The 26,331-nt window shown below is 33.2% G+C and overlaps 3 protein-coding genes across 4 annotated transcripts; 2 read left to right on the top strand and 1 right to left on the bottom strand.

The window, feature by feature from the left end:
- Positions 1 to 7,623, top strand: LOC106762259 (eukaryotic translation initiation factor 2 subunit 3, X-linked-like). 2 transcript variants are annotated; one of them, XM_014646055.2, is made up of 9 exons: positions 1 to 252; positions 1,008 to 1,130; positions 1,423 to 1,484; positions 4,663 to 4,775; positions 4,856 to 4,958; positions 6,004 to 6,231; positions 6,326 to 6,544; positions 6,765 to 7,025; positions 7,175 to 7,623. In XM_014646055.2, the coding sequence occupies exons 2-9, from the start codon at positions 1,025 to 1,027 to the stop codon at positions 7,481 to 7,483; spliced, it is 1,401 nt and encodes a 466-aa protein (XP_014501541.1). In that variant the 5' UTR covers positions 1 to 252; positions 1,008 to 1,024; the 3' UTR covers positions 7,484 to 7,623. The 2 variants fall into 2 exon arrangements, with proteins under 2 accessions (XP_014501541.1, XP_014501543.1); XM_014646057.2 differs by having other exon boundaries at positions 46 to 252; positions 974 to 1,130.
- Positions 7,624 to 8,798: 1,175 nt separating this feature from the next.
- On the bottom strand, positions 8,799 to 9,940 carry LOC106761602 (cysteine-rich and transmembrane domain-containing protein WIH1). Its single transcript, XM_014645170.2, has 3 exons — positions 9,780 to 9,940; positions 9,509 to 9,668; positions 8,799 to 9,044 (listed from the first exon to the last, which is right to left on the bottom strand). Exons 1-3 carry the CDS (start codon positions 9,808 to 9,810, stop codon positions 8,999 to 9,001), a joined length of 237 nt encoding a protein of 78 aa, XP_014500656.1. The 5' UTR covers positions 9,811 to 9,940; the 3' UTR covers positions 8,799 to 8,998.
- Positions 9,941 to 19,421: 9,481 nt separating this feature from the next.
- Positions 19,422 to 24,267, top strand: LOC106759686 (serine/arginine-rich splicing factor SR45). The gene is made up of 12 exons (XM_014642982.2): positions 19,422 to 19,737; positions 20,149 to 20,232; positions 20,636 to 20,724; positions 21,399 to 21,445; positions 21,529 to 21,609; positions 21,704 to 21,869; positions 21,964 to 22,189; positions 22,266 to 22,334; positions 22,423 to 22,542; positions 22,985 to 23,048; positions 23,128 to 23,162; positions 23,868 to 24,267. Exons 1-12 carry the CDS (start codon positions 19,526 to 19,528, stop codon positions 23,935 to 23,937), a joined length of 1,263 nt encoding a protein of 420 aa, XP_014498468.1. The 5' UTR covers positions 19,422 to 19,525; the 3' UTR covers positions 23,938 to 24,267.
- The last annotated feature ends 2,064 nt before the right edge of the window (positions 24,268 to 26,331 follow it).

Genomic DNA, 26,331 nt, shown 5'->3' with positions numbered 1-26,331 from the left:
GCGCCAAGGAAAACCTAGTCAGTCTCTTTCGAGCTCGAATCATAAATTCCAAGACGAAGCAAGTGTTGTCGGAGCTTCCATTTTCGGAGAACTGCAAACAGAAAAATTCGCGAGCTGAGAGAACCGCAACAAGAGAGCACGACGTACCACCACGCAGCGAAACGACGAGGAGTTTGGGGTGACTGGAGAAGAGAACGACACGTGGCGATTAGAGACCAGAGCAGCGAGTTGTGGGAGAAGAACGAAATTGCGGTGAGCTTTTATATTTTCGCACAAGAAACGACAATCAATGGCGTTCTTTTGGGTTAAAAAGAAAACCCCTATGGACTCTCCTACTCGATTGCAAGCTCGGGAGTTTCGCCGAGCTCACCGAGTTCACAGCGAGCCTACCATGAGTTTGCTTTTGAGTCAGCTCGGATAATGGGTGTGGGAACGTAAACTAAACTGGAACGAGTTTACTAGTTAGGACGCAAGTTTGATAATCATGATGGTGATCCATTATGTTGTTGCCTATGTGTTAATTGCTTTTGGAAATTGAAATCATGCAAAAGGAAAATTATGTTGATTCTTGTCTTGTTTGAAAAGACTTAAAGTATTTTTATCAGTAAATTCATCTTTAAGCTAATTCCCAATTCCGCAATCTACTCAAGTTTCTTGCAAAAAAGAATTTGTGTGCAAAAAAACTGTGCTTGTTGGGATTTGGTGCCTGAACTGAAGGTTGAACAATATATTCATAAATGCTACAAATCTATTCTGTGCACCATTTTGATATGTTAGAAACGAAAAGCGTACAACAATATTATTTTGGACACACGTGTAATATTTAATTTTATTTATCAGACAATAATAAATCTGCGTGAACTATACATATTTTACCCCTGCCCGTGGTAGGATAAGACAGTAGATGATTAGATTCTGTCGAATGTATACATATACATTTCAAGATGCACAAACATGATAGATTCTGATGCAGGTTTTATGTTGTCCCGTGTTATATACACATGCAGATAGTTTAGCTGCCAAAATGTCGCGGAAGGGTTTGATGGAGCAAGACCTGAGTAAGTTGGATGTGACAAAGTTGCATCCACTTTCTCCAGAAGTCATATCTCGGCAAGCTACCATTAATATTGGTAATATTTTCGCACAGTTTTGTGATTTAGCACATATAATGTAATTAAAATGCACTGATTGAGTGCAAGTTGTTAATATTATCCAATCATAGATTACCATATATATTAAAACTGTTCACTTTTGTTAAAAATGTATTCAAAGTAATACATGGGGTGATTTCTAATTCGTTGGCAGTGTAGAAATCTTTAAGCTGATGCCACATGAAAATTAAACTGTACAAGATAAGTTGTGGTAAGCTTCTCTTTCCATCTGTGACTGTTGATATTGATGTATAGAATTGCNTCCTGACAGGCACTATTGGTCATGTGGCACATGGCAAGTCAACAGTTGTGAAAGCAATATCAGGTGTCCAGGTATTCCTTTGTCTTGGAATGTTTCTCTTTCTTACAAAGTGATTTAGGTTTAATTGAACACCACAAAACTGGTTTATAAAGTGAGTATTGCCACATTTATATATTTTATATGGACATTATCTTTAGACTTTAGGTTTTCCCGATACACTCTCATGTCTAGTATTGATGGGCTTGGTACGTGTATGCCATAGTGAGTGACCCTTTAAATATATTTAGGTTAGTCTTTTACAAGATGGTTTAGGTCTAATTCAATTTTACAAAATTGTCTTATAAGGTGAAAATTGCCCCCTTTCCCCCTTCCCACGAAATATTTAGTCTTTTACAAGATGGTTTAGGTCTAATTCAATTTTACAAAATTGTCTTATAAGGTGAAAATTGTCCCCTTTTCTCCTTCCCACGAAATATATATATATATATATATATATATATATATATATATATATTTTTTTTTTTTATTTATTGTATTTTTATGTGAGACCTAGGTTTGTCCCAATACACTTCTTTTGTTGTGGAGTAGCGGTCTAAGAAGAGTATGTAGTCGTCATCTTATATGGTTATCGTTGGTGACTTTTATTTAGTCAACGTGAGTACATGGGTACATGCAGCCTGTAAAACCTGGCTAGTGGGTTTCTTTCGTACGTATACTATAGTTTGTTATGGATAAATTCTATTTGTATTTGAAAGCCTGAACTGGATTCTCCTGATTGGAAGTGGTTATCTCTTTCTAGGGGCTGTGTTAGAACTATGAATCACATATTAATAATTAATGAGCAATAAACCCTTAACATGAGCAGTTCCCAATTCTCTTTACAATAGAAAAGCGGAAACGTATCTAAAGAATTATACATTGAGAAAAATTAATGAACCACGTAAGTTAGTTTTTGATCTTCTCTTTGTAGAACACTTTAGGTTTCCTTTTTTCTTATCTGATGGGGATGAAGAGAAAGAAACAAGCATGATACCAATGTCTTACAAATGAGGATCATGATCCCTTTATGTAATCTCTTTTGTTTACTTTTCTTAAGTCTCAATATTTCAATTTGACCCCTCAACAAATTGAAAATTGCTTATGATTTCTATACAATAATCCTTCCATGACATATATGTCCTTAGTCATGTTTACTTAATTAGATCACTTTATAATTGGCTGATAAAATACAATGGCCCTAATACATTAAGTGATTTGTTATATATATATATATATATATATATATATATATATATATATATATATATATCCATATAAAGCCTTGCAAATGTGTTAGAGTTTATGAGCTCAAAATTATAATTATATGCTTTGAGCATATTTAAAAGATCTTGTTCTTTGATTATATCTGCATGTAGAACAAAATTAGTTTTCATTGCACCAATCACAATCAACCCTGACAATGATCACTAATGCTGACAAAATCAAATGACATGGATTGATCATGAAATATGTCACATGAAAATTATGTGAAGGTGATGTGTACACGTTTATTTTTAATTGGTCCTTACTTTATCTCGATGAGATAAATACAATAACCTTAGTATACAAAGTGTAATTTCTTAATAATAAACCATATATTTATTAAACTAGAAATGTCCATAAGAATGTATGTATACATGAAAATCAAACATAGAACACATACACAAAATTCACTAAATCTCACTTAACCAAAGATTCCTCAAATTGTGAAACACCCATATGAGCAATATACTCATGAAAGACCTTGGGCGTAAAAGCCTTATTAAGAGGATATACCAAGGAGTTTGTCCTTAAGTGTTCTATGAAAATTCATCTACTTTGTACCCTTTCTTTAATAACTGATTTGTTGTCATAGTATGATCTAAGTGGTCTTTCAATTCCTTTCATAATATGCAGCCCTGTAACAAAATTCAGTCATATACCTTGATTTGATACCTCAGGATGCTACAAATTCTACAATCATAGTGGATAAAGCCATAGGGGTTTGCTTAGTATTGGGCCAAGAAACCACAGAGCAACTAGCATGAAAATGTAACCTGAAGTAGATCTTAAACTATCTTGGCATCTTGTAAAATTGTGTCAGAATACTTAATGATCTCTAATTGGTATGACCTTATAAACCTTTATTCTCTTGAAAAACAAATCTTCATAACTTTATTGATTGCTTTCCAATGATCCATTCATGAATCGCTTAAATATCTGCCTAAAACTCCAACTATGTAAGCTATATCTGGATTGGAACATACTTAGGCATACATCAAATTCCCTTCCGCTGAAACATAGGGAATCTTCTGCATTTCTTGAATTTCTAAATTTCATTTTGGGCATTGATTATTGAACCTGTCTCCCTTAGCAATCGGAGAATCCCCAAATTTACTATCCTTCATGCTGAATCCTTTAGATATGTCATCAACAACAAACTCTTTCCTTTTGAGTATAGCCCTTTTGCCACAAGACGAACTTTATACCTCTCTGTATTACCATTAGAATCCCTTTTGGTCTTAAATATTCATTTACTACCAATGGATTTCATACCTTTTGGTAATGGGACAAGTTCCCTATCTTGCATAGATTTATACTCCTCATGAAGCACAGGTTTTTTAGGATCTTGAGTTTTGTTGGAATGTATTAAGTTTATATTGTTTTGTGTGTGTACCCAACTTAAGAGTTGGGGTTGTATTATGTCCACCGTGGTATTCTATATATATAGAATACCAAAACCTTGTAAGTGTGATGAATGAATAAAATGTTTCAGTTAGCTTTCTAACAAGTTTGTTCTTATAGAGATTCTGAACTTGCTAGAAGTTCTGAACTTACTTCATCATAAGCAACTTTATGAATCCGTTCATTTTCACCGATTCTTCCTTTAACCTTATTCTTCCCTCCAAACTCAATATTCTCAAAGAATATGGTTGTTCACGTCTCAAAGATATCTTTAGTTTGGGATCATAAAATTTATAGTCCTTGATCTTGTTGTTAATATATGAATGATTTGTTTATAGTTCTAATACATTTAATGATTTGTTATATATATATATATATGACCCAAAATTGCTAGCATTATGGGATTGTTTGCTTTTGTTTTTTTTCTGTTCTTCTGTTTTAAAAAGCAGGATTACACGTAAAGATGCCATGTTTTATTATTAACACGTACCGCTTATGTTTAGATATTTAAACTATTGACCTATTGTTTCCATGAATGTTGTGCAGACTGTGCGTTTCAAAAATGAGTTGGAGCGTAACATCACAATCAAGCTTGGCTATGCAAATGCAAAAATATACAAGTGTGAAGATGAACGGTGTCCAAGGCCTATGTGCTACAAGTGGGTGCTTATTTTTCCATTAGCCATTATGATATCAGGTTATTTTAACTTTTGGTGAGCTGATTATTTGTTTTTTACAGGGCTTATGGAAGTGGGAAAGAAGATAGTCCTATGTGTGATGTGCCGGGGTTTGAAAACAGCAAGATGAAATTGCTGAGACATGTTTCATTTGTGGATTGTCCGGTAAAGTCCTGGACTTACATTATTATTTAGGACTGCATAATGCTTATTTTCCATTAGATTTTATTTTAGCTACGATATTGGATATACCTGCACATTTGGTAAGATATAATATTGAGACATTTTACTTGTATATATCATCTCTCCTTAGCATATTTTCTGTCCTTAAATAGAAGGAATATATGAGATATCGTGTGTATGTGCATGATGTATGAATATACACACAAAATGATTAATTCTTAGGTGCTCTTAATGAGCAATAGAGATCTCTTGCTCGAATAGATGTATTCGCCCATTTTAGTTAGTCATTACTGTATGTAGTTACTCTAGTACTGCTATAAAAGGGATATAGTACACATTCAATCTTACATAGTTAGATAAATGTGATGCTCAAGGAGCATAATAGGTACTGGCTCAGAATATTGAAAAATTGTGTTTATCGAAGAAATATGAATGTGGCCACAAGAAGGGGATATATTAGTATGACTCATCAAGGGAAAATGACAATTTTTTGTTATTAGAAGTATTGTTTATGAGAATAGATCATGTTGCATTCTTTTTTTTAGCCATGTGGAAAGAGGTATGGGGAGACCAAGGGCATTAATGAAAGGATCTCATGGTGAATAGTATCCTTGAGAATTTTGGTTTCTAACCGAGTCCAACGACATAGTGCGATCTATGTGACTGATCTTACGTAGTGGGACAAAACTAGTGCTGTCATTTGTTGATAGAAAACTGTTGTATTGGGGGCATTCAAGATTTCTGGTTTGTTCCCTTTCTGAATTATTTTTCAAATCTAAATATATCCTTGGTTATTAAGGTTTCATTCTCTTATTCATATCACCTTAATCAGCTCACTAACCTAGTAACTAAAGGTGCTGCAAAGAGCACCTAAGATTTCGTCATATATATTTTTTTCTTTTACTCTTGGTTATCTATAAGCAATGTAAGGACAGGTCTCCAATCAAATGGCTAAATCATTTAATATATATTTTAGTTTGTTTTTACATGTATGTGATATTTGTTTTTACTTTACCAATTTCCGTAGGGACATGATATTCTCATGGCTACTATGCTTAATGGAGCAGCAATCATGGATGGAGCTTTATTACTCATAGCTGCTAATGAAAGCTGCCCACAACCACAAACCTCTGAGCACTTAGCTGCTGTGGAAATTATGCGTCTACAGCATATAATAATCCTTCAGAACAAGGTTGACTTGATTCAAGAAAATGTGGCAATCAATCAGCATGAAGCAATTTCAAAGTTTATACAGGTGAGTTTTCTTTAAATAGATTTCTTTTACACAAGTGAATTCCTTTTCAATAGCCTACATGAAAGTTTCCCCATTTTGTTTTGTGACTTACCAGGGAACTGTTGCCGATGGTGCACCAGTAGTACCCATTTCTGCACAGTTAAAGTATAATATTGATGTTGTGTGCGAGTATATTGTGAAGAANATNCCAATNCCTGAGAGGAACTTTGTTTCTCCACCTAACATGATTGTAATCCGGTCATTTGATGTCAATAAACCTGGTTTTGAGGTTGATGAAATAAAAGGAGGTGTAGCTGGTGGAAGCATTCTGAGGGTAAGTCTTATGGTCAATTTCCTATATGTCATGCTTGATTTGCGCTATTGACTTCCAGTCATCAAGTCAGTAATGATGTCTGGAATGCATAATTTATATAATGTTTGATACTTGCTATTTTTATTCCGAAATCAAGGAATGAAATAAACCTTGTCTGGTATTTATGTAACGTGGCTTAAAAGACTAAGGACAGACTCACCTGACAAATTTTTCTTTACAGGGTGTTTTGAAGGTGAATCAATTCATTGAAGTTCGACCTGGGATTGTTGTTAAAGATGAGAGTGGAAATATCCGATGCACACCAATATACTCAAGAATAGTTTCNTTGTATGCTGAACAAAATGAGCTTCAATTTGCTGTACCTGGAGGCCTAATNGGTGTTGGGACAACAATGGATCCCACACTGACACGTGCTGATAGGTTGGTAGGTCAAGTTCTAGGAGAGGTTGGATCACTACCTGAGGTTTTTGTTGAATTGGAGGCAAGTAATTCTTAATTAACCATTTGTGGTTGGTGCCAGTAATGAATTATGAATAAAGTTTGATTTTGGCAATTGAAAAGATGAGTTAAGATAGAGATATTGGTAAGACCTATATTTGTTCTGAACCTTATTTTGTATTGGTGTTGCAGGTAAACTTCTTCCTGCTTAGACGGCTTCTTGGGGTGCGAACAAAAGGGTCAGAGAGACAAGGGAAGGTATCGAAGCTGGCGAAGGGAGAGATGCTAATGTTGAACATAGGATCAATGTCAACGGGGGCTAGAGTAATTGCTGTGAAAAATGACTTGGCAAAGTTGCAACTTACATCCCCTGTGTGCACTAGCAAGGGTGAGAAGATAGCACTTAGTCGACGTGTTGAGAAGCATTGGCGTCTTATTGGATGGGGCCAAATCCAAGCAGGAATCACCCTTGACGTCCCTCCTGCCCCCCATCTCAGTTGAACGCAGACCTCAGCAAACAACTGCACTACTTTTAAAATCTCTACAACAATTTAGATATGTGGGAAGACAGACAATTGTTAGGAACAATTTGTGTGAGGTGACGAAGATAACATTTTCATTGTTCTTTATTTTACTTTTCACATCCTTCTTGTTTTATTTTGCCCATTTACCTATTATTGAAGTTCAATACATCGAAACAATCAATTTCAATCTTCATTTTCATGATCTCATAACCAGCACCATCACCTCATTTGGACCCCTCAGAGCCACCATTTTTACAAATTTCTTCATCTTCCATACCTATTTTCTCCACCACACTCAAAACACAACACAATCTTCATTCTTCAAGATATAATGCCCATATTCATGCACCTTCCAACACAAGAAAAAAAACATGGTAATGAATCACCATCATTCATCTCCTTCATGTCTCCCTCTCCTCATGGTCACCTTCATATCTACTCCCATTTTCAAACTTTTCCAACACTACATTCAACCTGCAGAGACATCTCCTCTTCAACTTCTTCCTCCATTACCCCAATAACTCTTGCATCTTCAACCCATTCTTCATCTTGTCATTCTTTAAGAATATCTATAAGATTTGAAGTATTGTTTACGAGTTGTTTAATTTACTTTTATTTGTCATTCAGAATGTCCTGAAGTGGAATGTTACAAAAAATGTAAGTAGAAATAAGTTAATTTTTACAACTATTATTCTTGTATGGTTGTGAGGTATTTCTAAAGTGGTCTTTACAAATGCAATTATAGTTTTATTATAATGTGAGATTTGATAATCAAAATTCAGTTTATTCTTTAGTGTAGTTTCTCTAAAATGATATTTATAGAGCAAGTTTTTCGTTCGTCTTCAATCACTTTCTCATGATTCTGCATTCCCATATATTTCATCCTGCACCTTCGTCAATTTGAAATTTCCAAATTATAGTGGGTGCATGGAGAATTTTCCCTTATCTCCTAACATGATTTTAAGGTTGTATCATAATTTTAGGAAGATGACCTCTCATCAACAATACCACGTTGTTGTAAAATTAAAGGTATTTGATAAATCTATATTAAGACGATATTTTCATTTTAAATAATTTAAAATAAAACTTGTATATCAAAATCATATATATAACTAATGTTTATAGAAGGAGTTGGATACTAAAATTCTAATTCGCATAGTTGACCAAAAATAGTTAAACGGTTAATTGTTCTTTCTTTATTATCTTATCCATCTACTCAGCAAAGGCGTTTGAAATTGAAACACCAAGTAATGGAAACCCTACGCAAAACCTTTTAACGTTCTCAAACTCAATAATTTACAATAATTTTATCTTATTGACAAAAAATCTTTTAAAAGTAACTAAAAAAAGAATTCAGTGTACAACATAAAAGAACGCCAAATGGATTAGAAATACATTTTGTCCTGTAGAGGACAAAAATCCTTATTCTTACACTACAAAGAATACAATACAGGAAACTAGCAATGACAAAGAATTTGGTGCCATGATTGAATCAGAAGCAACAATCCAGGATCCAGCAGCAACATAAAGCAGCACAACTGCAAGTAAAGAAGGAAAAGAGGTTAAAAGAAATATTTGATTTCATGAGAAGACAGAAGTAGTTGAAATTTTTTTATTAGAAAGTGGATTTTAACCCTAATGTTAAGATAGGTTTCATGACTTAAAAAATGGATTTTCATGACTTAAAATTTAGATTTTAAGTCTAATTTAATTCACAAAACTGGTATATAAGATAAAGTTTGCATCCATTTATATATTATAAATAAAAAAAAAATTTAAGAACTCTTTTTTATAACTTTTTTGACAACGTATTCATGACAGTTTGTGATTGGTCCGTTTCAAATATTTTTTAGAATAAATTCAAAAAGACCAATAAAATGATGACACATGTTATATTATCAAAATGTTGTTAGAAAAGAGTTTAAAATATCATTCTCTATCATAAATTGATGTTTATCTTTAGTCGATGCGGAATTTTAAATAATTTTAGCTATGAACTTACCATCCTTTCCAAAATCCATCTCCTCTGCTGGTGGTTTCCTCTGGAACCCTCTGAGGGTATCCCACAGCTGCAGGTTCATCCTTGGAAGGATATCCCATAGGTGGTGGGGCACTAACATATGGAGCTGAAGAATAGGCCTGAACCTGTGCTGGATATGATACTGCACCATCATAATAACATTCATTTCATTAAGAATGATCTTCAACTTAAGCTTTATGCAAAAACTTAAAGGAAAAACAACATTATGCTGAATGATACAATGAAAACTTACCAGGGGCCTCTTGCTGATTGAAGTGATTCATGATGAAGTTACTGTACGTACCAAAGGGTTTAAGAGGTTTTGAAGTTGGAAATATGCATGTGTAGTTGTAGTATATATAGATTTATCTGGGGCTATGGTTGCTTAATGCAATGGAAAACGAAATTACGTGTGGGAAACATACAAACGCGTTCATGTTATTATCATTACAGACAACAGAACGAGGTCGGTGTTTGGATATGAAGCTTCTGTGGCAGATGGCTTCTTTTCGGGTTGCCACGAATTACGACAAGTCTTTTTCCATTCTATGTTGTTCCAAATTATCAACTTCCACGCGTATGGGTCATTCTTGACTGCGTCGTCATTGGTACGTTCCTTTTTTTAAAGCAACTCAATATTTATGGGTAACGCAACTTCTTTTTTAAATTTTCTTATAATTATTTTATGGTATATATGTTTGACTGGATGCAAAAGGGGAAACATATAACAAAGGTTTGTTTTATTGAAGACAATGAAAAGAGAGTGGAGAGAAAAACTTATATTTATAAAGAAAACTAATAGTTCTCTTTTATATTTCTTTCAATTTATTTTGCTGGTTTGCTTTTGTTATTCACAAAAACATACTGTTAGTGTAAAAGTTTTTATACGAATACTAATTTATGGATTTAGTAAATTGCAATGGTGAAATGTATATAATATTGAAAATTATTAAAATTCAGAAAATCAAAAGTAAAGTTTATTATATATGACATGATATCGAATAAAAACTGTAGTTTTTAATAAATCTTACCTAAAATGTGTTGTTATTTTTTTAAAAGATGAATTCTTTCTTGAAAAAAATGATAAAGATAACGTTAAAAATATTTTACATTATAAGAATTTTTTTTAATTTCTTACCATGGAAATAAATAATTTGTTGGTAAACTTGAACTTATAACAGAATTTACCATAGGATATCAGAATTTTAATCATTCACTATAATAAATATATGATGAAATTTGTCTAATAATAAATTATAATTTGTATTTTAGGTGAATATTTTTATTCGTAACGTAGTTAATGACCAATTTAGTCAATGATTTATAATTCTTATTATGCTAAAAAATGGAATTATATACAATTAGTATATATGGTAAACAAAAATTCGTTAAGTAATTAATGTTTTTTTTATAGATTAGTAACAGATAAAAATTCTTTAATAAAAACATTGTCAAAAACATTTATTGACAGATCTAAATTATTGGTAATTATTTATGGATATTAACCATTAGTAATTACTGACTGTCAAGATTTGTCAGTAAATATCGACGATTAATATGATGTATTATCGATAGATTAGTACAATTTGCTGATAAATACGATAACAGATCAAGTATAATGGATAATATTTTCTATCCAATCACAATTAAACCTAAACATAAAACTAAGTAGGCATAAAACGAAGCAGACAATTCATTGAAAATCAAATCCATAACATTATTACGATGTTTATGGTATCATTAATACAAGTATAAATGTTTTAAAGTAAATGTTTATAAACTAATAAAGTCCAAATAATCAACATAGTCACCCAAATCATTTTCTTCTTCTTCATCGTGTAGTTATTGTTGTGGATGTGGCAAGACTAGGATGGGCTAGGCTAGAGAAGGTCATTACTAGGACGGTCTTGGGCGAAACTGAGGCAAGATTATCATAACCAGATTTTGGAGACGCAACTCTTCATAGTTAATCCCTTCAAGTGACACAATCAATGTGATTATAAGGAGGCTACGTAAGTATGCTCCTAACATACCATAATTTCCTAACAATAACATCATACATCACGAAAATCATATGGCACTTTAAAGCATGACAAATGTATTTAGAGCATAACACATAACACCGTTTATTTCGATGTAAGTCAATCAAGTTTATTTACACTACATAATCATTGACTACGTTATAAATTCTATATTTTTGTACCCAAACATATCAATAGATTTAATGAGTTAAACTAGAGAAGTTAAGCTAGATTCTAATTGTTCACACAATCATTATGTAAGACCCGAGAAAATGTATTAGTTAGGGAATAAAGTGGTTTTGAGACTTTAGTATTATTGGTTGGTGATTGATGTTTAATGTTTAGGTGTTTCTTTTTAGAATTATAATTGTTATGTTAATTATTTAATGTTATTGTTTCTTAAGTGGAAAACATGATTGCTATGTTGTTATTTTGATGATTTATGTATGTGTGATATACCAATGTGATGTGTTGGCTTGTTGATAGAATGGTGGTTTAGAATTGAATGGGTGTGTGTTCAATTCTAGAAAGAAAGAAAGTTAAGGGAAACTTTTGTTTTATTTGTATTTTTGGGCCTAAGGGTAAAAGGGCTTTCTTACCTTTATTAAGTGGTATAGATATTAAGTTAGGGGGTGTAGAAAGAAAGAGAATAAAAATAAAATCTAGAATGTAAAGAAAGGGTTAGGTGAATCTTTGAAAGATTTGGTGGTTTGTGATATTTTAAATAATAGATAAGATAAAATAAGAGAAGAAATCTTTGTGGTTTTATAAATTAAGTGATAGATTTTATTAAAAACCAAAAAGATAGAGATAAAAGGAAAATAGATAAAAAGAAAAAGAGTGATGAATAGGGTCTGCACATTGTTACCCTAATTCGAAAAAACAAAAAAGAGAGATAAGGGAGAGAAAAGACATTTTTGTGAGAGTAGAGGAAGAGCTACAGAAAACCTTAGTGATTTGTGGTGTTTTGGAGTGTAGACAAAGCCCTAAGATTGGCTAAGGTATGGGGAAGCTTACCGTTGTTTATTTGTTTATTGTATGTTATATGTTCTTCATTATCTTGATGATGTTTTGATGCATGTGTACATGATTATGATAATGTGTGGTAATGGTTGGGTAAGGGTTTGTGTATGTATGGAGATAGGGTTTTTGTAATATTTGTGATGGGTTTTTCCTATGAATGTATTATGTATGTCTTTGTTGGGTAATTCCATGATAAGTATGATGCTAATAGGGAACAAAGTTATGATAATTAAAGGTTTTACTATGCAAATATATCTTGTAAAGATGTTATGATAATCATATATAGAATATGGGGTTTGTTTGGGTTATAATCTGCATAATGATGAGTATTAGATGATTCAAGTAATAAATGTATGTATTAAGGTCTATTCGTAAGGGTATATGAGATTTGAATACATGCATGATGTTTGGGTATGTTTTCTCGTGATCTAGGGTTAATGTATATGTGTTTTGAATACTTAATTTTGTCCAAGATGTGTTTTCTCATTATGGGTTTTAGATGATTCAAGTAATATAATGTATGTATTAGGCTGTGTTCGTAAGGGTATATGAGATATGAATACATGCATGACGTTTGGGTATGTTTTCTCGTGATCTAGGGTTAATGTATATGTGTTTTGAATACTTAATTTTGTCCAGGATGTGTTTTGATTCAACAATAATCGATTATCATTGGCTATAATTGATTATTTGCGTAATGGTGTTGAGTTTTGTTTCGAGAATAATCAATTATCCTTTCTTGTGTGACGAATCTGAATTTCCACTGAGATAATCGATTATCTTAAGTGATAATCGATTATCATAGTGTAAATGTGAACCTTCTCGGGAATGATCGATTATCACTTATAATAATTGATTATCCTAGTGTATTTTTGTTGGAAAAGTGCGTTTTTATGAAGAATGGACGTGGACCAAGCTGGAAGAGCTGTAGACAGTGATGATAATCAAAGAATGAGATTAGTGATTATGTTTAAGGTCAGGTTTGACTTGTGGTTGAGTTTTGTAGCATGAGTGAGTATTAAGGTGTACTTGAGTATGTGATTGATGAGCATGAGAATGAAGGATAAGTCTACTTGTTTTACCCAGTAAATCTTGGTTTTATTTATGAATAGGTGCTTCCTTTTGCCTTGTGTGCATAGGAAGGATCGTTCGGGTATTGAACCTTCCTTGTGTGGGGGTGATAGTGTTTTCCTTGTCCTTGTGTGGTAGGATTACATGTTTTTAAGCTGGATTCTAGGACTACTCGAACGAATTTGTATGGAGAAGGTACAGATTGGTCTATAGGAGCGACTACAGGCGATTGAGGTAGAGTAGAGAAGTGGACTAACTCTTTCTACTATGGTGTTATAGTTTGATGATGCTCATCTTATGGGTGAGTGCAATTACGTTATGTTCATATTGTGTTTTATTTTGTTAGTTCACCCTTGCTTGTTTGTGTTTGTGCGACGATCGTATAACTCATGTTGTTATGCGACGGCAGACATTGTTACAGATGAAGCTGGACATGCATAAAATGGAGAAGAGTGCTTGTAGAATTATCTTTAGGGATTTTCTTAAAGAATTGTATTTTCCTTAAACAATGTTATTTAAGATATTTAATTCTAATTATCTATCAACACTTGCGACGTTTCAAAAATTTAATTTCTCCGATGGTATTGGAATTTTTATTTTCATAAAAATAAATGAATGTTTTACGAATGAATCGTGACGTCCCAGATCGAGCATTACAGGAGCTATCAACTCATCACATTAAAAACATCATATGTGCACCATATTTCTACCACCATCAAACTTTTACAAACCACCATTCATTTGGGAGTCTCTTCTTAGCTTAAGTCATATAGCTTGAAGGAGTTTATCCCATCAAGGTAGCTCTACAAGGCTAGGCGTTGGTGTGGTGTGTTTTTGTGATTTGTTATGAAAACTTACATATTATTTTTAATAATTTTAGTTTTAAACACGGTATGAGTTATTTTAGAAATTTAGTTGCTTACTTTTGACATACTTTTTTTTTTCACCTATCATAATATATACAACGTTTATGACAAACTTTTGATCACTTGTCATAATAGGCATTGTTTACATTCAACCTACTATGACAAATAATGTGAACTACGAGTTTTTTTTTTTTTTTAAGACTTTTCTTGTTTTATTATCTATTCATTCAATTTATGTGAAAATCTCAACAAATTCAGCAAAATAATAATCCATGCAAATCATTCATACATTAAATTATTCAATAATATTTAAAACATTACATTATACTAAACCTACATATACAATACAAATATTGTCTAAAAGATTTAAAAACTTTTTATTGAGCTTAACTTGAATACGATGTGTGCTAGGTTGGCTATATACAACAATCCGTTTTTGACTACCAATTCCGTCATATTTTCTTGACATGTTACAGACTTCTTTCAATTTTCTTAGTGTGTCACAAATTTTATTGACGCTGTCAGTCAAACACACCTTAATATTTTTATTAACGAATTTTTTACTTATATCCAAAAGAAAATAAATAAGAAAGAAAAGAAATAAAAACCAAAGGCACTTAGTTGAACTACCATTCATTGTTTTATTAAAGCACCTTAACCCAAATTAGCACACAATTGCAGTTCATAAACCTTATTATTTTGGGAGAAAGGACAAATACTTAAGTAGTAATATGTTCATGTGCACAGGTTTTGTGCTTAAACACACAAGAGTTGCGGACCTTAAATTCTTCGAGCAATTATGACCACCATACACTCATTGTTACAATAATTCACAACTTAACTACTACAACAAAATTTTCAAATTCGCATAATCTTTCTACATAATATATATATATATATATATATATATATATATATATATATATATATATATATATATTCTTACAACTTGTAAAATTGAAGCCTGGTTGCATCTATGCTCACACTAACAGGCTGCTTACTAACACGATACAAGAGACCTTTTCTGTCCCATCCACAACTAGAAGGTTATCAATGCGAACCTTGTTCGCATTTACCGCTATAAGAAAAAACAAAAACCTTAATTTAAGTAGAATGGACGTCGGTGTTCACGGGGTCCGACGTTTACTGGGCTGCAATTAATGCTGATCACCTAATTTTCAGGCGCTTAGACGTCACTTAGTCAAACGGCAACATCTAAGGCCTGTCTGGAAGGCGGGAAGAAAAAAAATTCTTCAAGGTAGATGTCAGTGATGATGGCAAGCGACGTCTATGTGCCTGTAATTGATTATGTTCACAAAACTCGAGGGACTTAGACGTCGGCTAAGAAAGGCACCGACGTGAACTTCCCTGACAGGAAATCAAACGTCAATCAGTTCAGCTTCTAGACGTCGAATAGACGTCGGATCCCCTGAAACCCGATGTCTAATGGGTATTCAAAAAGTCAGTATTAATGTTAACTTGAACGTCATATTAGTTAGATACCCGACGTCTATGTGACTATAGACGTCGGTTGTCGTAGCAACCGACGCCCCATTTCATTTTAAATAAACCGCAGACTCTTCGCAGCATTCAGTTTCTGATATCGCGTCTTCCTCTTCTCCTTTTTCTCTTGCTTCACCTCTTCTTTTTCTCGCTTGCGGCACCTCTTCTTTTTATCTCTTGCGGCATTGCATTGTTGTTTTCTGATAACGTCATTGTTTTCCTCCTCTCCTTTTTCTCTCTTGCGGCATTGCATCTTAGGTGTGTGGTTTTTATTGTTACCATTTAATCTTTGTCAGTCTTTCATCGATCATATCTTCTGGTTCAACTGATTAAATTTGTTTTCTTTGTGTTGTGTTTTAGTGCAGTTTTGTTCCTTTCTTGGGGTAACATAGTAACACATTCTCCATTTGCTAGCTGCCTCCCGGAAAAAGCGGCGTCTAGTGGATTTCTTTTGATCATTTCAACCCAAAAACGTCGTTGCCTAGTTATCGTTTCACCATGATTTTTTCCTCTTGAGGATGAAAATGGAACTAAGCAACAACCCAAGTTCGGTTTTGGGTTGAAAAGATCCATAAGAAAATCAAAAGTCACAAGCTTTTTTTGGGGGGAAACTAGCAAAAGGAGATTGTGCTACTAGGCTATCCAAAGACGGGAACAAAACTGCACTAAAACACAACCACTGTATTNGACGTCGGTTAATGCAAAAACCGACGTCTATATGTGCTCTTAGACGTCGGTCAGTATCATGTTCGAAGTCTTTATGTGCTCTTAGACGTCGGTTATTGTTTTGTCCGACGTCTAATTAGTGTCTTTAGACGTCCACTTAAACCAGTGCCGACGTTTATTGACGTCGGTCATGGGCACTAACTGACGTCATTATAGACGTCTGTGTTTAGGATTTATGACGTTCTATTGACGTCACCGGTTTAGACGTCGGTTGATTAATAGACGTTAAAAGCCTAAAATAATCGACGTTAATCAGCGTTTTTCCACTAGTGGTAACATGATAAATCAGTATGTTGCAAAATGAAAACATTGAAGAAGAGATAAAAGTCTATGAAAATACAATAGCTACATTTATTCTTACTTCAAAACTACAAACTATGTATACGAAATGAAGAAACTGAAGAAAGGAGATGGTAGTAATATGTAGAAACAATTTTTGAACGATGTTATGTTAATATAGGTGAAGTCTTATGGCATTCTCATTGATCTCTAACTTGGGCTACAACACCCTTCTCCCTCCAATATACAAAATCAGGAAGGTTTTCACAATCGTCATAATCCTGAATCTTCCTATTCTCCATGTTAGAGGCATCCCTATTTCTTTCAAGCAGGTTTCCGCAAACTCCTCAAGACTCATATCAACAAACTTGTTCAGACCCAAACGATGTTGTGTGTCTGACTTTCTCTTTGCATTCATCTCATTGATATATCTTTTATTCCTTTGGAAAATGTGGAACCTTTTTCCCTTCTCCTCTAGGTTGTTGTATTCACGGTCGTGCCCCTTCTGCCACACTTGGAACAGTTGTAGCACTTCTGCCTAAAGCACCCTTTGCCTAAAGCACCCTTTTTCCAAAAGCATCTAATTAGTATACAAAGAGGGAAATGGGTAAAAATAACAAATACATTGAAGCAAATATTAAATGGCAACAAGCAGGTTGAAATTTGTGACCTAAGTGGAGGAAAAAGAAAATACATGATTGTATGCAAGTCAAAGAAGACATCTTGAAAACGAATACATGGAGACGACGACGGAAGACCACGACGCCGATGTAATGTGGGGAGACCAACAAGTGAAGAAAAGAACAGATGATATTATCATAAACGTGAGGAACGGAGATGAACTAAGAAAGAGAGAATTTGTGAAAAGAAGATGCGTGAAACAAAACATGAAAAATGATCTAGAAGAACTTAAAATTACGGTGCTTTTATGACAGGTGGTTTACTATAGGTCATAATATATTTTGAATTTTATTATGAACCGCGTCTAATTTATTATGATAAGTAATGAATTAACCATTGTAATAAAGGCCTACTATGACAAGTCTTTTTATACTTAACATAACACGTTTTGAACATAATTTCAATTTTGTCACTGCAAGAACCTATTATGAGAGTTCTCTTAAAATAGTCTTACTTTTATTATGAAACTGTTACTGATCAATTTATTATAACTAATAGATTTCACCTATTATTATAAGTCATCATAGATTTTTTTTATTAGTGAAGGAAGATAATCTTTTCTTGACTATATATGATGATGATTTTTCTTCTAGATTGCAAAAAAAAAAATCCAATCCCTCATTCATATCTTTTACATGTATTAATCTTCTAACTTGTGGTTATGTAGCAACTTGTGTTCCTCCACTATTAGTTAAGATGAACATTATATAATTAGCATTTTAACACTATTAACAAAAAGAGCTAACTTGAACCATTTTTAAAAACATAAAACCAGTATGAACAACTCAAAAATAGAAATACCACTTTAAACCCAACTAATAAAAACTAAAAACCAAGATTAATATTAAGCCAATATAGTAACTTATATTAAAAATAATAATATTTACGATAAAACTTATATATATATATATATATATATAATTTAAAATCTCAGCCTTATGAAAATATATTTATTTTAAAATTATAATTATTAAAAAATACGAAAAACATTTTATTATTCTGGAAAATGCTGTAATTATATTAAAATATAAATAAAAAATAAAGAAATAAAATTTAGTAAAATTATTTAACTAAAATTATGTTATGTAAGAAAAACAAATAAAGTAAAATAAAATTTAATATCAGTAAATGATAAATTAACTTATTAAATAATATACTTTAAATATTTTCACAGTTTGAATTATATAAATAACATATTTTAAATAATTTTATTTCTTAAACCATAGAAATTTATAATTTTACACTATTTTACAATCCTACAATCTTTTATATAATTTAATATAATTTTATAAAAAATATATAATATTAAATACAATTTCCTCACGTAATATAATACTATAATTTAATTATTTGAATTCTATAATTTTTAACGTAATATAAATCTATACAATTAATATAATTTTATATATTAATTATTTTGTATAATTTTAGAATTTAATACAACATTATATTTTTAAAATTATATATAATTGTCTTTTGTAATTTCCATAATTTATATAATTTTATTATAAAAGATATTATTAGTTATGTTAATCTAATTACTTATTTATAATTTTATGTAGCATTTTATTTATTTTAAGTTATTTAATTGTTTTTTTATCTGCATTAAACTAGTTGTTTCGAGAAATAAAAAGGTTTTGCATAAAAAAATAAATCCGTAATTGGAATAATATACTCTAGAAAATCCATCGTCCAAGGCATACAGTCATGTTGTAAAACACTCATTGTTCACTATCTTACTCGTTCCCATTTTATATTTCATCCACACCTTAGCTTGGTTTGGAGGAGCTAGGGTTTAGTAGAGGGTTTCCTCCTTCCTCTCTGTAACAATGGCGAAACCTGGGCGAGGTCGTCGCTCTCCCTCCGGTTCAGTCTCCGCCTCTTCCTCTCGCTCCTCATCCCCCTCCTCTTCTCGCTCCTCTGGCTCGCACACTCGCTCCCGCTCCCGCTCTCCCTCGCGCTCCAGATCTTTCTCATCCTCCTCCTCCTCTCCCTCCCGCAGCTCCCGCAGCCGCAGCCCTCCGCCGCAGAGGCGCAGAAGGTACGGTTGATTTCTTCCTTCGGACGAGCGGCGAAAGAACTCAATTTTCTTTAATTTGTGTCTGACGCATTCGCTGTTCTCTTAGCTGCTTATTAGATCTTAATTGTTATCTTTTATTCACCTGCTCTGTTGAATTTGTTTGCTGTGTGATTGAAAGATATGTGAAAATTGAGTTTAATGGAGTTTTGCGGTAATGTTTATTGTTCATTCTGTCTTACTTTTTTGGAAGAGGATTAATGATCAATGTTTTAAATTATGGTCGATGTGTGTGTGTGTATAATTCTTTGTTTTGCGGGGTTGTGGACCTTTTGTTAAGGGTCTCTTAGTTTTTTTTTTTTTTTTTTTTCTGTTTGTTTTATGAGTTGTGCGCTGTGATATAGTGTTGCTGTTTTAATTTTTTTTGTCCTACAGTCCTGCTGAAGCAGCAGCAGCAGCAGCAGCTAGGCGTGGTCGGTCTCCTCCACCTCAATCAAAGAGAGCTTCACCTCCCCCAAGGTATTTTTATCTTACTTGTTATAGTTATTGGATGTATTGCCAGTTATCATTTCAACGTATAATTTGAAGGCTAGTGCCATTGTGAATATTGATGAAGTCAGGATGTGTTCCTCGTTAAAGTTAACACGGTATAGCGAGTCGTCAAGGTGCAAATTAGTATTCGGAAAACGAAGTCGACGACTTTTATGTTGTCTCTGGCCTTAACACTCTAGTGTTCCTTTTGTCCATATACTTCAAATCATGGAAATGATAATATATTTAAACTTTGGTGTTTCACTTCATAATGTTAAATTCTATTGGGTTCTCTAATGTGATTCTTCTAATGTTAATCTGTTCACATCTTTATTCAGTTTTGTTAATTGAACTTCTTGCGTATGGACTTATCTTCTGTGTCTGGACTCAGGAAACCTTCTCCTGTACGGGAATCACTTGTTCTTCATGTGGAAAAGCTCAGCAGAAATGTCAATGAGGGTCATTTGAAGGAAATTTTCAGTATGTTTAATTTATTCTACCCTCTACTTTTATCCTACATTTACATTTTAAATGCAATATGTTATTCGGTACTTATGGTTGCCAAATACTTGGGAAGAGAGTTATTAGTTGACAATGCATATTTACTTATTTCTACTTTCTAGTTTTATCTTAAATTTACATTGTGAGTACACTATACTATTTGCGATAATAGAATACATGGGAAAAGATTTATTAATTGGCAATTCATGTTTACTTATCTCTACCTTTTAGTTTCATGGTGTTTTTACATTGTGAATGCAATATGACATAGTCTACTTATGTTTTCCAAACACTTGGGAATATCTATTATTTGGTAATGCACATTTGGCTAATTGGTTAGATCCAACGACTGTAAGCAATTGTCTAATGGGAATAGCATCTATGAATTAAGCCCAGTGCAACCTCTCTTTTTGTTTCATTTTTATTCATGTTCCTTCATTAAACCTTACTTTCAATCATCGAGACTTCAATATTTGTAATATTAATATTATAAACTTTTAAGGAAAATTGGCTTTATCTCTTATTGCATAAGAAATATTTTAGTGACCTTATTAGTAATTCAAAGAAATCTTTAAGTAATCTTTATAACTTAAAGTGGTCATATCCACTTTTGTTGACCTTTTAGTGATCCAGCCCTGTGCATTATTTTTCAGGTAACTTTGGTGAGGTTGTAAGTGTGGAGTTGGCAATGGATCGAACTGTAAGTTTTGTTTACTTTAGCAGCATATAGTTATGACAATTTAGTGTGTTATGGAATTTTCATTCCTTTCATCTCATTTCTAGGTCAATCTTCCAAAGGGGTATGGATATGTGCAGTTCAAGAGTAGAGAGGATGCCGAAAAAGCATTATTTTTCATGGATGGTGTAGGTTTCTGTGACTGGTGTGGAATGATTTCTGTAATCAAGATTACTACTGGCTGCTACTTTTGTAAATTGAAGCCTTCATTTTTTAATGCAGGCCCAAATAGATGGCAATGTCATCAAGGCAAGATTTACTTTACCTCCTAGGCAGAAAGTTTCACCACCCCCAAAGGCTTCTGTTGCTGCTCCAAAGAGAGACACCCCCAGGACTGATAATGCTAGTGCAGATGTTGACAAGGATGGGCCAAAGCGTCAGAGAGAATGTATATATGTGTGATGTGTTGGACATTTTTTTGGTTTCTAATTATAATATTGGTCATATTTTATAAATACTGAACTTCAGTTTGTCAATTCCAGCTCCTCGAAGAAAGCCTCCCTCGCCACGGAGGAGATCTCCTGTACCTCGAAGAGCTGGATCTCCAAGACGACCAGATTCTCCTCGCCGCCGTGCAGATTCTCCTGTTCGTCGCCGATTAGACTCTCCTTATCGTCGTGGAGGAGATACCCCTCCTAGGAGGCGGCCTGTGTCTCCTGGAAGAGGTCGTTCTCCATCTCCACCAAGACGCATTAGGTCCCCTGCAAGGTTGGCTTTCAAAGTTGCACACATACTTTGGGTAACTGTTTCTATAAGTCTACTCATTCATATATAACTTCTGTAGGGTCTCACCTAGAAGGATGCGTGGAAGCCCAGGGCGGAGACGTTCACCTCCTCCTCCTCCTCGACGCCGGTAGATTATTTCTCTCAATTATCACTTTGCATTTTTTGGTAGACTGCACATATTTTCCCTTTAAAAAATGATTTTGTTTTTTCTCTAGATCACCACCACCTAGACGTGCTCGCAGTCCTCCTAGAAGGTCTCCAATTGGTCGTAGACGCTCTCGTTCTCCAATACGTAGGTCAGCACGTTCACGGTCAAGGTCTTTCTCACCTCGCAGGTATTTTTCATTCATGCTTTTATGTTTCAGTTGTCAGGTTGTTAAAATGAGCTACTGTATTCTTTTCTGTTCCCTGTATCATGCCTTAAATTTTGCAGTTTGTTTGCTTTTTTAGTAATTGGATATTTATATTGAAGTAAAAAATCATGAGATTCTTAACGATAATGGAAAATATAATGCTTGGACTTGGTATTTTGTTATGAAGATCTTTTCAATAGATCATACATGCTTTTGATGAAAATTAACTTGGCCCTTAGACTTGCATTTGTTGAAAAATGTTATTTCACAGACTATTGTCAATGTTCTTCATATTCTTACAACTAACATCTGCTTGCAAAATAATACACGAGAAGTTTTCTAAGTTTCTTGTTACTTTTTTATTGCGTTTTTTAATGCAATTTGAAAATATTTGAGCACTTCATGAACTTTATTTCCTTGATAGAGGTAGGCCACCTATAAGGCGTGGGAGGTCATCATCGTACTCAGATTCACCAAGTCCACGCAAGGTATGTTTCTTTTCTCGTTTATATGGTGTTATTTTTTACTTGGAATAGTCTCTGGCTTAGTCCTTCATAACTTTGGCAGGTTTCCAGGAGATCAAAGAGTCGCAGCCCAAGAAGGTAATTATATTATTTGATATAATGTTGTATGTTAAATATCTTGATTCCTCGTCTCTGTCAGTAACATGCACTATTGGAAGCAAGATTAAAATAATTGAATGCTTTTCGCTAGTGACCCTCTTAAAATTGTGTAGCTAACGATTTGTTTTTCAAAAAAGACGCATTGAAATATCATATAAATTAAACATCACCTACTCCATTGAAAGGCCAAAAGTTATTATGTAAGGTAATATGGAAGCAGATTAACTGATATGGTTTGGATTTCTGTCAGCCTATTGTTTTCTCCGTATTTAGGCCTTGATCTACCACCTTGCTTGTCATCAATGCTTCTTCCCCAATGGCATATGGATGCTATCTTAAGCGAACACTGAGATATGCTTCGTGTAAATAGGATTGACACTAATCATTTACGGAAATTTTTTTCATTTTCTCTTCCTCGTTCTGATATATTTATTCAGCAATAAGATATATCTTCCTTGGTCTGATAATTAATTCAAGTGCACATGTCTTAATAGCAAACTGTGGATTGTGAAAATAGTTTGGTATTTGTAGATTTTCATTTAATGATATCGATAAGCAATGTTGGCTTTAAAGTATAATTTGGAATAGTAATGTTTTCTATAATTTTTTGGTTGTTGTATTGAATTGTATCTTGGTAGTTCATTTCGGCCACTTGCTAATGTAAAAATGTTTACTAATGGATAGGCCTTTGAGAGGAAGAGGCAGTAGCAATAGTAGCAGCAGCAGCTCACCACCACCAGCTCGCAAACCATAGATATTTCATGTACATCTGTTGTCTCTTCCTGTTGATGTGTATTTATCGAGATTCTGTAGTACCAGCCGAGTTCTAGTTTGATGTGATTGGGGATATGTTTACTTTTGTTGTTTATTAACACAATTTTTGTTATTAGGACCCAATTGTTTTGGAAACTAATCGTTCTGCTCATTTTCGTTTGGTTTGTTTCGTTGCTAAAATATTGCATAACTCTGGAGATAATAGTTCTCTCTGCTCTAATCTGTTGGGATCTCTAGAAATTTTCTGGAATTCCGTGTAATTGAGTTACTTTAGAAATTTGAGTATGCGAATAAAGTATTAAATGTTCAATGTGATCTAGTTTCCTAGCATTAGCACGAAATGCAAATATGGGGCAAGCTTGATTTATCTTAATACAAAATATACGATTTAACGTCAGTTCCGACAGCGATGTATGTGTGAAGGTGAATTTTGAGAAAACAAGTGATAATGCTAACAGATGTGTAGTGTAATTTCAAGGTTGGAAAAGAAAATTTAAGATTGGTAATATTTATACTTTTTGAAGGAAACCTGGTGTTAAATTTTGTAATTAGTACGTAAGTCGCCGATTGTGTTGAGTAATGTCAGTATAATTGGATTAATATTGAAAAGTGATAAAAGAGAAGGAAGAGACAAAAGAGAGAAAGGGAGAAGGAAGAGACGAAAAAAAGAGAAAGAGATAAGAGAGAAGGAAGAGACGAAAGAAAGAGAGAAGGAAGAGACAAGAAAGAGAGAAGAGAGGGAGTGCAATTTACCATATATTGGTTAGAAGATAATACTTGATAATACTTATCTTACCTTCAATTTTCGCAGCTAAATAATACAACGATATTTGATATGCGTACAATAAATAACTTCCTTTTTGGGGAAGTCTTTCTCCATAGCAAGAAACAAAAGAAGGAGGAAGGATAGAGAGAAACAAAAAGATAGAACCAGATAAGACCACTGAATTTTATTATGGAAAGCAAAGCTCTAACAACTAGAAACTGAAGTAGAAACCATAATAAGACGAGATAAGTCAGCCCTAAAAGGGCTTACGACTGAAGATAGAAATACTAGAGAAGGTAAAAACAATGCTTGTGCAGGAAATAAAGATTTCTTCATCATTTTCAGTTTAGAACACATGGCTTTAAAGGTGGCAAAAGGAAGAAATTTGGTGAAGAAGTAATGGGAGAATATTTGATTATGTCATAGCGGTGCATAAATTCAACAACTCAAGAAAATGGTGAATTGATTTTTTTATTACAAATTGTTCTTTTAATAAATTTTTCAAGTAAATATAAATTCCTTAAAACAATTTAAACAAATTTAAAGAGTGAGGAATAGAGAAAATTTGCATTGTTAATTTTTATATTGATTCGAATAGCATAATCTTATGTTCAGTTTTTAATCTCAACCAAATTAATGCTCCATTAACACAAACAAACTATTACAATCACGAAGAAAATAAACAAGTTAAAGGTTAGAACACCTCTCTTATTACCTTAAGAGATGAAAATCACTTCCTCTAAAACTCACAAGGAATGAACACCTCTCCAAATGTTTCACAAAGGATGACCACCTCCTTTGAATCTTCACAAAGGATGAACAACTTCTTTGAATCTTCACAAAGGATGACAAACTTTCAACTTATCAACAACAACAACATTTAATCACACTCCCAGTGAAAGTTTCCACTCTATGCCAACACGCCAAGTTTTCAAAGTCACAACACGAGGGTTACACAAACCTTAGAACATTTATTACCGCACAAGCAGATAAGAATTTCGAAATACACTTATTTCGTATGTTGTATATTAGAATGAGAGTCCCAATCTAATTTATAGAGTTCTCACTCAAGGATACCTCCAAAAAATCCGTTGTCAGTTATTTAGCATGTAATAATCAATTATCTAGTTATGGTAATTGATTATGCATCAATGAATGCACAACGGTAAAAAACATGCTTGAGAAATCTCATAATTGCTCATGACAATCGATTATGGCAAGTCATAATCGATTATCATAAGTTGGTAATCAATTATCTTGAGTGTAAAATGAAGTTTTCTGATTCAAGACGCATTTAAACACAACCTAAGACAAACAATACAAAGAATCGAATATAAATCACACTCTCTATACAACAATCTACTAAATTACAAAAGCTTTAATATAAAAACAAGTCTTCATAAAGGTTTTCCTGTAACAAAAGCACTTGAGACTTGACTTGAAGACATCATTAAAACTTCTGCTCTTCAGCTTTATGTTAAGAATGTCCCCTTTTTTATGATGATCATTTTTTTTTTATTTAAAGCTTTTTGTAAGCTGTAATAATTTGTAACTCTTACATAACTTAAAGAAGATGTATTAGTAGACAAAAGATAAATATAATTAAGC

Source organism: Vigna radiata, chromosome 5, assembly GCF_000741045.1.
Source record: "Vigna radiata var. radiata cultivar VC1973A chromosome 5, Vradiata_ver6, whole genome shotgun sequence".
Taxonomy (NCBI): Eukaryota; Viridiplantae; Streptophyta; class Magnoliopsida; order Fabales; family Fabaceae; genus Vigna; species Vigna radiata.
Note: the sequence above shows the minus strand (reverse complement) of the source record. Positions and strands in the feature narration are given on the sequence as shown.

What these genes read in the sequence shown, in the direction of transcription:
- LOC106761602 (XM_014645170.2), bottom strand. Translation starts at nt 9,810, where the DNA reads ATGAATCACTTCAATCAGCAAGAGGCCCCTG. An exon ending in CAATCAGCAAGAGGCCCCTG is followed by an intron (nt 9,669 to 9,779) that starts GTAAGTTTTCAT and finishes ATGATGGTGCAG; the next exon opens with TATCATATCCAGCACAGGTT. An exon ending in GATGGATTTTGGAAAGGATG is followed by an intron (nt 9,045 to 9,508) that starts GTAAGTTCATAG and finishes CTTTACTTGCAG; the next exon opens with TTGTGCTGCTTTATGTTGCT.
- LOC106759686 (XM_014642982.2), top strand. Translation starts at nt 19,526, where the DNA reads ATGGCGAAACCTGGGCGAGGTCGTCGCTCTCCCTCCGGTTCAGTCTCC. An exon ending in GCCAAAGCGTCAGAGAGAAT is followed by an intron (nt 21,870 to 21,963) that starts GTATATATGTGT and finishes TGTCAATTCCAG; the next exon opens with CTCCTCGAAGAAAGCCTCCC. An exon ending in ATTCACCAAGTCCACGCAAG is followed by an intron (nt 23,049 to 23,127) that starts GTATGTTTCTTT and finishes TAACTTTGGCAG; the next exon opens with GTTTCCAGGAGATCAAAGAG.